The sequence below is a fragment of the Scyliorhinus canicula genome, chromosome 5 (genome assembly GCF_902713615.1).
Source record: "Scyliorhinus canicula chromosome 5, sScyCan1.1, whole genome shotgun sequence".
In the NCBI taxonomy this organism is placed as follows: domain Eukaryota; kingdom Metazoa; phylum Chordata; class Chondrichthyes; order Carcharhiniformes; family Scyliorhinidae; genus Scyliorhinus; species Scyliorhinus canicula.
The window spans coordinates 133083924-133096153 of record NC_052150.1 but is presented as its reverse complement, the minus strand read 5'-3'; the positions used below and the strand labels follow the sequence as shown (position 1 = coordinate 133096153).

Here is a 12230-nt window from a genome sequence, read left to right as displayed (position 1 = left end):
TTGCAAACTGGGTCACAGTGACTTTTTGTATGTTCCACTGCAGGGAGCAGCATATATTTTTTTAACTAATACATGAAGACATAAAAACTGAGAATGCAGGAAAAATTCTGTTTTTGTTTCAGATTCCAGCATCCGCAGTAATTTCTTTGTTTATATGAAGACATACTTTGTGCCTTGTAATTTTTTAACAATTAGTGGGGATTCTACTCTTTGTATTCAGAAAAGCCACTTGGAAAGCTTAAGTGAGTTTAAGCATATCAATTGAGTATACTTTTAATGTCTTCCAGTATTTCTGCAATACCTGCGGTTTCAATGTACTTAAGCATGCAGTTCAGCATGCAATCAATTCAATCATTTACAATCATTGTTTATATAAACTAATGCAGCATATAACAAATTAATTTGAGTGCATTGCAAGGCTGTGACAAGAAGTTAATTGAACCTGACTCTTAAATCTTCCTCTAGTTGAATAGGCCATAATTCTGTTGAAAAATCAAATAGGCTCTGACATGCCCTTATCTTGTTGCAGGTTTGCAACTCTTGTAACTCATATATAGCCATAACATTGTTCCAGGTCCATATTAGCAAGCAAGTTATTTCCAGAAATCAAAAATCGGAAATTCATAAAGAGCAGAATTATAACAGGAGGTAAATTAAATGGCCATCAGATGCTTTTAATTTTTTAATAATCTTTATTGTCACAGATAGGCTTACATTAATACTGCAATGAAGTTACTGTGAAAATCCCCTATTCGCCACATTCCGGCGCCTGTTCAGGTGAGTGAGGATTCAGAATTTCCAATTCACCTAACGTCTTTTGGGACTTGTGGGAGGAAACCGGAGCACCTGGAGGAAACCCAAGCAGACACGGGGAGAACGTGCAGACTCCACACAGACAGTGACCCAAGTCAGAATGTCCACCTTCAAACTCCTTAAATGAGCGAAAACAGGCGACGTTTTGACCGGGCCAGTCAAGCCTCATACGTTCTGCTTAATCAAGGGGGGGCTCGTTTTCCCTCCCCCATTTGCCAGTCAACCATATTCCCTCTTCAACCAAGCTCCCCCAGGCCTGCACCTCTCTCACTCTCTGGCCATCCCAAAGATGTCCACCATCCTCTCCTCTTTCCCAATTATGCCATACCAACTCCGTCCACATCAACCTCCCTCCCCTCCCATTCCCCCAAATGCAGAAACAATAAAAAAGAAACCCAGCCATCCCCTCCACTGTTCCCTCCACAACTCAAACCTCCACTTCATTCCAGCTGAGTAGACAACCAGCTAGCATTGTAGCCCCCACTCGAGGCCCTGACGTACTCCCACTCCCCGAAAACCATAGCAAAAAAGAGAAAAAAGTCAAAAAGACCACACTCACCCCCTCCGCAACTGTGACTATCAAATACACCCATTCGCCCACCGTACAAACCCACATTCCCCACCTTAATGCCTCCATAGTTCAATGTCCTCACACACCACATAGTCCATTTTCTCTCATAAATTCTACCGCCTCCTCCTTCAAAATAAAACTGCCGGTTCTGATGCGTGACCCACAAATGAGTGGGTCATTTATAGAGGGAAGCCTTGATGCCAATATATCCAGTCCACCTCTTGGCCAACTCTGCTCCCAAGTCCTAGTAAATCCTCAGCTCATTACCTTCCTGGGTGCACTTTCTTGTCTGCTTCACCCACCTCAAAAACTTTTCCTTGTCAAGGAAGCTATGCAGCCATAGCACCTTCGTCCTCGGCGTGTTGTTTCTTTGTTTAAGAAGGGTGGCAAGGATAATCCAGGGAACTACAGGCCGGTGAGCCTTACATCATGGAGAGAATTCCTCGAGACAGGATCTACTCCCATTTGGAAGCAAGTGGACGAATTAGCGAGAGGCAGCACGGTTTTGTGAAGGGGAGGTCGTGTCTCAGTAACTTGATAGAGTTTTTTGAGGAGGTCACACAGATGATTGATGCAGGTAGGGCAGTGGATGTTGTCTACATGGACTTCAGTAAGGCCTTTTACAAGGTCTCTCATGGCAGACTGGTACAAAAGGTGAAGTCACCCGGAATCAGAGGTGAGCTGGCACGATGGATACAGAACTGGCGGGGTCACAGAAGGCAGAGGGTAGCAATGGAAGGGTGCTTTTCTGATTGGAGCTGTGACTAGTGGTGTTCCGCAGGGTGCTGGGACCTTTGCTGTTCGTAGTATATATGAATGATTTGGTCTGATTAGTAAGTGTGAGGATGAAACAAACGTTGGTGGAATTGCAGATAGGGATGAGGACTGTCAGAGGATACAGCAGGATTTAGATCATTTGGAGACTTGGGTGGAGAGACGGCAGATGGAGTTTAATCTGGACAAATGTGAGCTAATGCATTTTGGAAGTTCTAATACAGGTATCATAGAATTTTTTCTTTATCATAGATTTTACAGTGCAGTAGGAGGCCACTTGGCCCATCGAGTCCGCACCGGCTCTTGGAAAGAGCGCCCTACCCAAGGTCAACACCTCCACCCTATCCCCGTAACCCAGTAACCCCACCCAACACTAAGGGCAATTTTGGACACTAAAGGCAATTTATCATGGCCAATCCACCTAACCTGCACATCTGTGGACTGTGGGAGGAAACCGGAGCACCCGGAGGAAACCCACGCACACATGGGGAGGATGTGCAGACTCCGCACAGACGGAATCGAACCTGGAACCCTGGAGCTGTGAAGCAATTGCGCTATCCACAATGCTACCGTGCTGCCTCAAGGCAGGGAATATAGGTAGGGAATATACAGTGAAGGTAGAACCCTCAAGAGTATTGACAGTCAGAGAGATCTAGGTGTACAGGTCCACAGGTCACTGAAAGTGGCAACACCAGTGGAGAAGGTCGTCAAGAAGGCATATGACATGCTTGCCTTCATTGGCCAGGGCATTGAGTATAAAAATTGGCAAGTCATGTTGCAACTGTATAGAACCTTAGTTCGGCCACACTTGGAGTATAGTGTTCAATTCTGGTCACCACACTGCAGAAGGATGTGGAGGCTTTGGAGAGGGTGCAGAAGAGGATGTTGCCTGGTATGGAGGGCATTAGCTATGAGGTGAGGTTGAATGAACTCGGTTTGTTCTCACTGGAACGACGGAGGTTGAGGGGCAACCTGATAGAGGTCTGCAAAAGTATGAGGGGCATAGAAAGAGTGGAAAGTCAGAGGCTTTTTCCCAGGGTAGAAGGGTCAATTACTAGGGGGCATAGGTTTAAGGTGTGAGGGGCAAGGTTTGGAGGAGATGTATGAGGCAATTCTTTTTCACAGAGGGTAGTGGGTACCTGGAACTCATTGCCCAAAGAGGTGGTGGAAGCAGGGATAATAGTGACATTTAAGGGGTGTCTTGACAAATACATGAATAAAATGGGAATAGAGGGATATGGACACCAGAAGTGTATAAGATTTTTAGTTTAGACGGGCAGCATGGTCAGCGCAGGCTTGGTGGGCCGAAGGGCCTGTTCCTCTGCTGTACTTTTCTTTGTTTTTTGTTCTATCTCTTCTGGCTCCCCAACACAAGTGCCATCTCAACCTTCATTGAGACCAGCCAGTCCTCATATTTGCCCACCAACTCCTCCACTTTCTGAAACACCTGGCCCTGCACATCCAACCTCTGCTCCTCTCTCGATCGCCACCCTCCGCCACCTTCACCAGGTCTTTTGAGGCCTCCAGCCTCTGCTGCTGGAACTTTGCATTCGGGAACACCACCAGTTGCTCGGTAGACCATTGGACCTGCAATGTCACCCCAGCACACACTGCCATATTTTCTTGTGTCACACCTTGAATACCTTCTCGCTCAAACTGATGCCTCCTATTCATCATTTCTTGTCAAGAAGCCATAAACCAGAATCACTGATGGAGCACCACTATTCCTTGTTGCTCATGTACCTTTCACCAACCAATACCCCTTACTTTGTGTGAGAAATGGCCATAGAATTCCACCTTGAGCGGGAACCACCAAATGTACAACCACTCACTCCATGGCCGCCACTGAAAGCCATTCTGGATTTGTTAACATTAGTTGTGAAATGGCAAGAGGATGTCTTTAGCCAAAATTTAAATGCAGAATTTTGACTCTTGTAGGACATAGTAGTAAGCACAAGGTTTGAAGGCATCTGTTTCTAAAATGCATGCAGATTACTCTCCCCTTTAGATTTGCTAGATAAGCCTTTCAAATTAATATATTTTGGAGAATAATTTTTTTATCTGAGGCGGCGCTGAGACAGCCAGCGTTTCAGATGAGGCAGACAGTAATATAGCACTCAACTGAGGTCAGTTAGTAAATGATCCCCATTGATCTAATGGGGAGTGGAATTCTTTCATTCCTAGGTGTCAAACAGGAACTGGCAATTGTGGTATAGCATGATTATATTGTGGATAAGTGCCAATTCCTTATGAACAGTAATTCTCCTTATTAAAGGAAACTGTTGAACTCTTCATGCCGAAAATAACGGTGTAAAAATGAGCAAACTGTTCCAAGCTCATTATCCATTGGCTGCAAAAACAGATTGAGGGAATTTAATCTTGAAGCAAAGAAGGTTAATGATGAAAGTCTGCTCCGATGCCTGAAATATTAATAACACTCCTTGATTTGTTTTCTGAGAAGAGGGAGCTTTGTATTGAAGAGGGAATCAATAGGTATTATAGCAGGATGCCAGCTGTAGAATGTAGGATGGGCTTGAATGGCCAATTAGCATTTTTCCACTCCAAGCTTTGTATCCTTAAATGTTACAGTGCTCAATATTTTGAAAAAAATGATGAAGCAGTCTTCCCATCCCATGCCAGTTTTTGAAAACATGCTACTATTAGTTGACAGGGTAGTGTTAGAGACAGGGTGAAAGAAGAAATTATTCCTTTATTGTGATTAATGGCACCTGTAAATTCATTGAGCATATAATGTTCCAAGCATTTGCTGCAGTTTAGGACATGTATTGTTAACATAGTTTCAGTAGTTTACAAATTGACCTTGTGAATGACCTGATATAACATTGTTGTGCATAACATTGGCAGTGGCGTGGTTAGTTGGAAAGGAGGCTGGATAAACTCAGTGGTCTTTGTGATTGCAGTCTTTAGTACAATTGCAATCAAGCATTTTGTGTCCTAGAAAAGTTGGAAGTTTTATTTAATATCATGGTCTAACGTTAGGCCAAAGAGCCCTCTTAATTTTTTAATTGTATATTAACTTAAGGAGCTCAGTCACTCGTATATTTAGAATCCTAGAACTAGAAGTTTCATTTTATTATATGATCCATAAATATTATTTTAACATTAAAGTACAATTATTTACATCATTATATTTTTCAGTAATTATATTAATTGGAATAGTAATTCAGATTAAATCTTTAGCTAGCTGTTAACTGTAGTACCATCCTTGTCTCGTGAGTCACAGGTCATTGGTTCAATCCCCAGTGATTTGATTATCTAAACTAGGCTAGCCCCTCAATGCAGTGCTGAGAGAGTGCTGTATTCTTGCAGTTAAGGCAGCTTCTGTTTTCTCAGAGAGAAATGAAAGATCCCAAGGCATTATTCACAGAAGACCACTGTGCCCTGACCATCTTTATCAACATAACAAAAACAGTGGGCAGAATTCTCCGTCTCCAACGCCGAAATCGGATTCAGCGATTGGGCGGAGAATGGTTTCCGACGCCAGATTCGGGGCAGGCCGATTTGATGGTAGTTTGCGATGCCCCACCCCCTCCAAATTGGCGTCATCAGGATGGGCGCAGCCGCATTGCCGTTGGCGCGTCATCGGCCAGTCCACCCGTGATGTTCCGCCCCCAATGGGCCGAATTCCCAACGGCGTGGGCCAAGTGTGGTCCTAGCAGTCAGGAGATTGATGTGCTGGCTGCGGATAGTGTCCAGCGCCGCCACACTCACCCGGGATCCGTGCCACTGGCCGGGACCCTTACTGCTGGCCAGGGGCCTTCTGCTTAAGCTGGGTGGAGTGGTAGGGGGTGGGCTGTCGGGTCAGGGTGGGCAGGTTAGGGATCCAGCATGGCGAGCACCATGTTTACCGGTGCAGCTCGTCAGCCCTACTCATGCGCAGCCCGGGACCCGGTGTTTTCCGCACAATCCACGGATGTTCCAAGAGGCGCGGGTGCTAGTCCCTTACTGGTACCGGAATCGGTGAGGGGTTCACGCTGATTCCCCTGTCGTGAAACACATTTGGTGCCGGCACAGAGCCTCAGGAACAGAGAATTCCACCAGTGTATTTGGTTATTTTTCTCACTACTGTTGCTGAGATCTTGGGCGGAATTGTCCGCCGGCAGGATTCTCTGTATTGCCAGCGCCGGGGGGTTTCCCAACGGCATGGGGCTACCCCACAATGGGAAACCCCATTGACCAGCCGGCATAACGGAGAATCCCACTGGCTGGTCGGGGCAGATATGTGGCGAGGCGGATTGGCTGCTGTACAACAGTTACTGCACTCCCAACATACTTCATTAATTACAAAGCACTTTTCGATATCCTCCATGTAAAATGCTAAATGATTGCACAATGTTTCTCCTAATTAGAAATTATGTTTGTTGTTTCATTTTGCATCAGAACATAAGAATTGAAGTAGGCCATTCAGCCTTTCAAACCTGTTCTGCTTTTTCATGGCTAATCTATATCTTAACTCCCATCTATGTGTGTTGATTCCATAACACTTAATGCCCTAATGTAACAAAAATCTATCAGAGGTAACCTTGAAATTTCAATGGATTTAGCCTGCATAAATTTTTCGGACAGAGATTCTACTACCTTTTGTATTTGTTTTCATTTCACAAACACATTTCCCTTTGGGGATGGATCCACAAGCTGATTATCAACCTGTTTGAACCAGGTCATGAACAGCCCTTCCATAGCGATCAGGTCTTGGAGTGGAACTTGAGCCCATGGAGCCCTGACTCAGAGGCAAGGGTGGTGCCAACTGAGCCATACCTCCTCCTACCCTTTGTGTGAAGAAATCCTTTCTGGCATCATGCCTGAACAGCCTTCCTCTAATTTTTAAGGTCATTTGCCCTTGTTTTTGCACATCACCATCTGATGAAATTGTTTCTGTGTGTCTGTCCTCTGAAATTCTACAATCATAAACACTCAATTAGGTCACGTCTTAATCTTCTATATTTAAGCGAATATGCCTGCTGTATGATTACTTTCAGTTCTAATATTCATTCATTCTGGCGAATCTGCACTGCAGATGGGGGGCTAGATTCTCCGTTTGAGAGAGTAAGTCCCCACGCTGACGTGAAAATGGTTGAGTTTTACGCTAGGAAACCTGGCACAAAACAACCACCGATTCCCTGCTCGGTGGGGGGGGGGGGGGGGGGGGGGGGGGGGGGGGGGGGGGGGGGGGGGGGGGCAGCCACGCAGCGTAGAGCTCCCAGTTCTTGCTGTCAATACGTCCGAGAGCATTGCCAGGTCCGTGGCTGCGCACGTGCACAGCGGCAGCCTGTAGCAGCCGCGCCATGCTTCATGGTGGCGGACTCAGCCCGCAAAAATGGTCCCACCTTCGGCTGGTTTGCGCGCCCAGAACCAACACCCCCACAGTGCCCCCAGCCCCGAATAATGCTCCCTCTGCACTGGCCTGAGTCCACAGCCGCTACGCTGAGTTCCCGACGGATGGGACCTCACGTGTCCCACGCCCCCGGGGTCGGAGCATCGGGCAATAGCCTGCGGCCGTGCATATGTGGCACGGCGTACTCCTAGAGTATACTGCTTTTCAGGGGTGGAGCATCGCGAAAGCGGAATTGCTCCCGATTCTGTCATCATCGGAGACTCTCCGTTCAGCGTCGGGGATCGGAGGTCTACTGAGAGCTCAGTAAAGCTATCGCATACATTTTACTTACGACTGTTTGATTTAACATTACTTACTTTAATCCTTTGCCAAAGCAATATAGTGAGAGCACTTTTAATTGGAGGTCCTCACTATAATGGTTGTGCATTGCACTCACCATATATGATATGCTGCACAATAATCTTTGTAGAGTGATTGAAATGTTAGAAGTTTCAGAAGAGAAGGAGATTGTGCCTATGAAAGTGTAAGATCTAGAGCAGACGCAGGGCTGGATTATCATCCTTGAGGTGGGTGGCAGAAGTTGGGAAAATTCCTGGCTCTACCCACCCCGCCAATCTCAGGCAAGAGTCCCAAGGAAGATGCTATTTTCATTTCTAAGGTCAGGAGTGAGCTACAGCTGATCTAGGAAAAAGTCCAGAGGGACAGGCCACGGAGCTGCTTGGTGCTGAGGTGGGCTGTTTAAAGGGCCTGCCCCTGTGCTGTGGGATTTGGTCCAAATTATAATGAGAAAAGTAAGGCCTACTAGCCCTCGCCTCTCTAATGGATCTCTGGGCTCTGGCCAAGTCTCAATATACTTTCTTGGATGAGAGCCCAGAAATCCAATAGTGAAACAGCTGAGCCCCAGCAAAAGGATTGCTTGATTGACAGCTCTGGTTCTCTGGTCTCTTCTGTCAATTGCACAATGCTTATTTCTACAAGATAAAGAAGTTTCAAATTATTGCAATTCCTGTTATTGATACTTTGCGTGGTCAGATGGTTAACAGTTCTATTGGGTTGCAAGACAAATAATTTTTTTAAGAAACCAAAAATGTATCAATTTATTTGAAGCTTTTTTTTAACATATCCTATTGTCACTGGAGGGCCATTGGCTCTATACAGTCTGTAGTGGATGGATGGGCATGGGAGTTCCATACCTTGGCATGGGGAGCATACGGCATAGGGGCAATTAAGGGGTGTGCTTGGGGATGGGCTTCCTCAAGTAGTCTACGGTTGGTGACACTTCTGAGGTACTGTGATCCACGACTCTTTAAAAAGCTGGCCTGACTCCATGAGCAATGAAGCTGGCTAGGTAGGGAGCGCACTCACAATCCGAACCAGCCCTCATCCTTAAACAGCACTTCTGAAGGCCAGTGACCCCGGGAATGTTGTTGCCATTTTAACCCCTCCTTGACTCTATGAAAATCCAGCCCATCTGTTCTAATCCCAGTTCCCAAGTTATAATCCCAGTTTTCCCTTCCCTTTCCCTTTCATCCCAGTTCCCAAAGTTTTCCCTGTGTAAAATAAAAATTCTGATAGGAACATAAGATCAGGAGCAGGAGTAGGCCATTCAGACCTTCAAACTAGCTCTGCCATTCAGTAAGATCGTGGCTGATTTGGTTGTGGTCTCAACCCCGCTTTGCTATCTGCCCTCTTAACCCTTGCCCCCCCCCCCCCCCCCCCCCCCCCCCCCCCCCCCCCCCCCCCCCCTTATCTGTCAAAAGTCTGTCCAACTCTGCCTTGAATAAATTCAGGGACCCAACCTCCACTGCTTTCTGAGAAAGATAATTCCACATACTGACAACCCTTTGAGAGAAAAGAAAATCTCCTCATTTCCATCTTAAACAGTAGATCTCTTCCCTGGTTCTTGTTTCTCCCACATGTGAAAACAACATTGTGGTATCTACCCTATTTAATCCCCTCAGGATCTTATAAAATAAGCCCCTCATCCCAGGAATGAGTCAAGTAAACCTTCTCTGAATTGCTTCTAATAAAATTGTATATAAAACTGTCCATAGTATTCCAGATGTGGCCTCACCAAGGTTCAGACTGCACTGCAGTATATGACAGTATTCCTTTTGCCTCCCTAATAGCTTTCTGTGCCTGCATACAAACATCTTGTGATTCATGTACTTGTACACCCAGTTTACTCTGTACTTCAATCTCTCTGCATTTAAATCATAAATTGTTTTTCTATTCTTCCTACCAAAGCGGAAAAGCTCACATTTAAAAAACAATAAAAATACATTTTTGACCGATTCAGCACCAATTAAAAAAAAGCTTCAGTTTCAGATACTTTGAATCAGCATAACTCATTGTAATTAATGAAACTGTTAGGATGCCGTATACAAAGGGATGTTAACTTGAATCATTATTTTTTATTATTCCTTCCTTTTCCCCTTTTTCTGAAGGCATTGCTTTTCTTCGGAATATGGGTATATTGTAGAGCGTTTCCTGACTATTATTTCTTTTTGGTAATGTTGTAATAGCCAGTTTAATGCTGACTCTGTTTCTCTGTGCAGCATAAAAGCACTTTTTAAGTAAGTTATTCTGTTTTCGGCCCTTTCCATACTAAATTTTTGTTCCGCATTATCATTCCTTGTTTTTCTGTAGTATGTGCTACCAACGTATAGAGCACTTGCGAGATCGCCAAGAAACTGTAAAACGACTGGTGACAGCATTAAAAGGCAGACAGTCCCATGGTGAAGATGACATTGACACAGATGAAGAAGAAGAATTTCAGGAATTCCTTTCGGGCGATTGGCGTGCGAAGGGAGCCTTACTTTAGTTACCTGCATTGTTCTAACTCTTACTCAAAAAAACTTTAAGCAAAATATCTTGAATGCTTGTGAATATAGAAACGCTTCTGGTATAACTATCACATGAACTGAGAAAACGATGAGAACATCAGCAAATGAAAGACTTGGAGAAATCATTCCTTTTTGTAAACTGGTAGATGGAGCTTTCAGGAGGACTGTGCTGTGGTTATTGTATTAAAATTAACTCATTCAAATTATTTCTTTTTCCAGATTATTTTAGAATGAGGAATTTCTGGTCATTATGAAATTCTAGATTGTAGTTATAATTTATGTATGGTTGTAACCACCAATTTCAGAAGGAGCAATTTGGCTACAGCTTTGTAGATTTGTTTTGGATTACATGGGTTGAATTTCCCATTCAACCTTCAAATGGAATTTTGATACGAAGAAGTAAGCAAAAAATGGGATTAAAGCAACCTCTTTTAAGAGAGCAGTGAAAGATTTTAAAAATAGGTTCAACTAATGTCCTGTGGAATTACTTTATTTTCGCCTCCAAGGATCTTGCACTTCTTGTCCTTCAACCAAAGGCTAGTCACTTTTGATTCTATTTTCAGCAAGATGCATGACTCCGTGAGACATCACGACCTCTTTCTGTCAGCTGTTCTGTGACTTTGCTTCAGTGCATCGTTGCACCCAGCTGCCAGTTTGAATGATGGTAACAGTTTGTCCAGCTGAAAATAAGCAACTCTGTTCCCAGGGAAGTCTGTTCTGAATAATGAGGAAAAAACCCATTTTGATTATCAGTTGGATATGCCCAACTTCATTTTAGATAACACATTGAGCATTCTATGACTGTCAGTGGAATTTAAGCAGAAATATACAAATTCTAGAATTGCAGAGGGGAAAGTCAGGTCTCATTTTTGCTCCTTGGGTGTCCAACACAATACTGTTCCTTTTATCACCTCACATGGCAGAGTGAATTATTTTTCCACCTTATGTGCTTTACTTATAAGTAGAAACACAAGTAAGTTTAATTGTGGACTAATGTTTTATTTGGTACCTAAGTTTATTGAAGAAATCTATGATTGTCACCCATGTAATGGCTTTCGCATCCAAGTATGTAACTTGTGTAAGTGTCCTAGTAAAAACATTCATTTCTACCCCTCTTAGCAAGTAGACTAAATTAACTGTTTATTACCAAAAATATCATTTAAAAAATGATAGCTGTTCATTCATCTACATTTGCTCCATGTGAAAACTGAAGGGAATTTTGTACCTTCAAACTATTCTATTTAGTATTGACATTCTGTCAGAACATATCAGTAGAGTGCTCATTGTCAAATAGAGAAAGGCCTTGGAGCACAACAGCACACATACAAATTTGTTCCTTTATTGAACTTTTCAAGACCTCTTTACATGATAAAATTCCTGAACAGTATTTTTGCACTCCGTTGGTTTAAGGTGCTATTTCATTCTCTTATTGGTGCAAATGTGGTTTACTCTATACAAAACTGAACTTCAGCAGCAAATACTTAAGGATTTATCGGATTTTTAAAAAAAATAGCATTGCACTGCAGCTTGTAATAAAGTTAGAGGATGTCAGGTATGTCTTCAAACATTTCTCAGTGCAATCTGACAGGAAGGCACCTTGTTACATGTTCAGCTCAAATTATTGGTACAAACTGTCCAGTAGCCTCATTAGACCATTCGGTTAGATCTTTGAAGCTTGTGAAATGATCCCTGGGCAGAGGTCTCCAAGGACTTCGGTGCAGGGTTCGAATTCAGTCGAGATTGAAAGGGCAATTTTACTTTATTTTCTGAAAGGCTTTGAGGGTGCAGGAGCTGTAACGTTTGCCAAGATTGAAGCCATATTGATATGGCATGTTTTATATCTAATTTGTATCCTCATTGGCTACAGGTG

At 43.8% G+C, this 12230-nt stretch overlaps 1 protein-coding gene across 1 annotated transcript in view; it reads left to right on the top strand.

Moving 5' to 3' along the window:
- Positions 1-10566, top strand: part of znf830 (zinc finger protein 830) — an 81374-nt gene extending 70808 nt beyond the window's left edge. Inside the window, exon 10 of the mRNA XM_038797714.1 lies at positions 10164-10566. Within this exon, the coding sequence (XP_038653642.1) occupies positions 10164-10338 (175 nt within the window). The 3' untranslated portion in view covers positions 10339-10566. The remainder of the gene's footprint in view (positions 1-10163) is intronic.
- The last annotated feature ends 1664 nt before the right edge of the window (positions 10567-12230 follow it).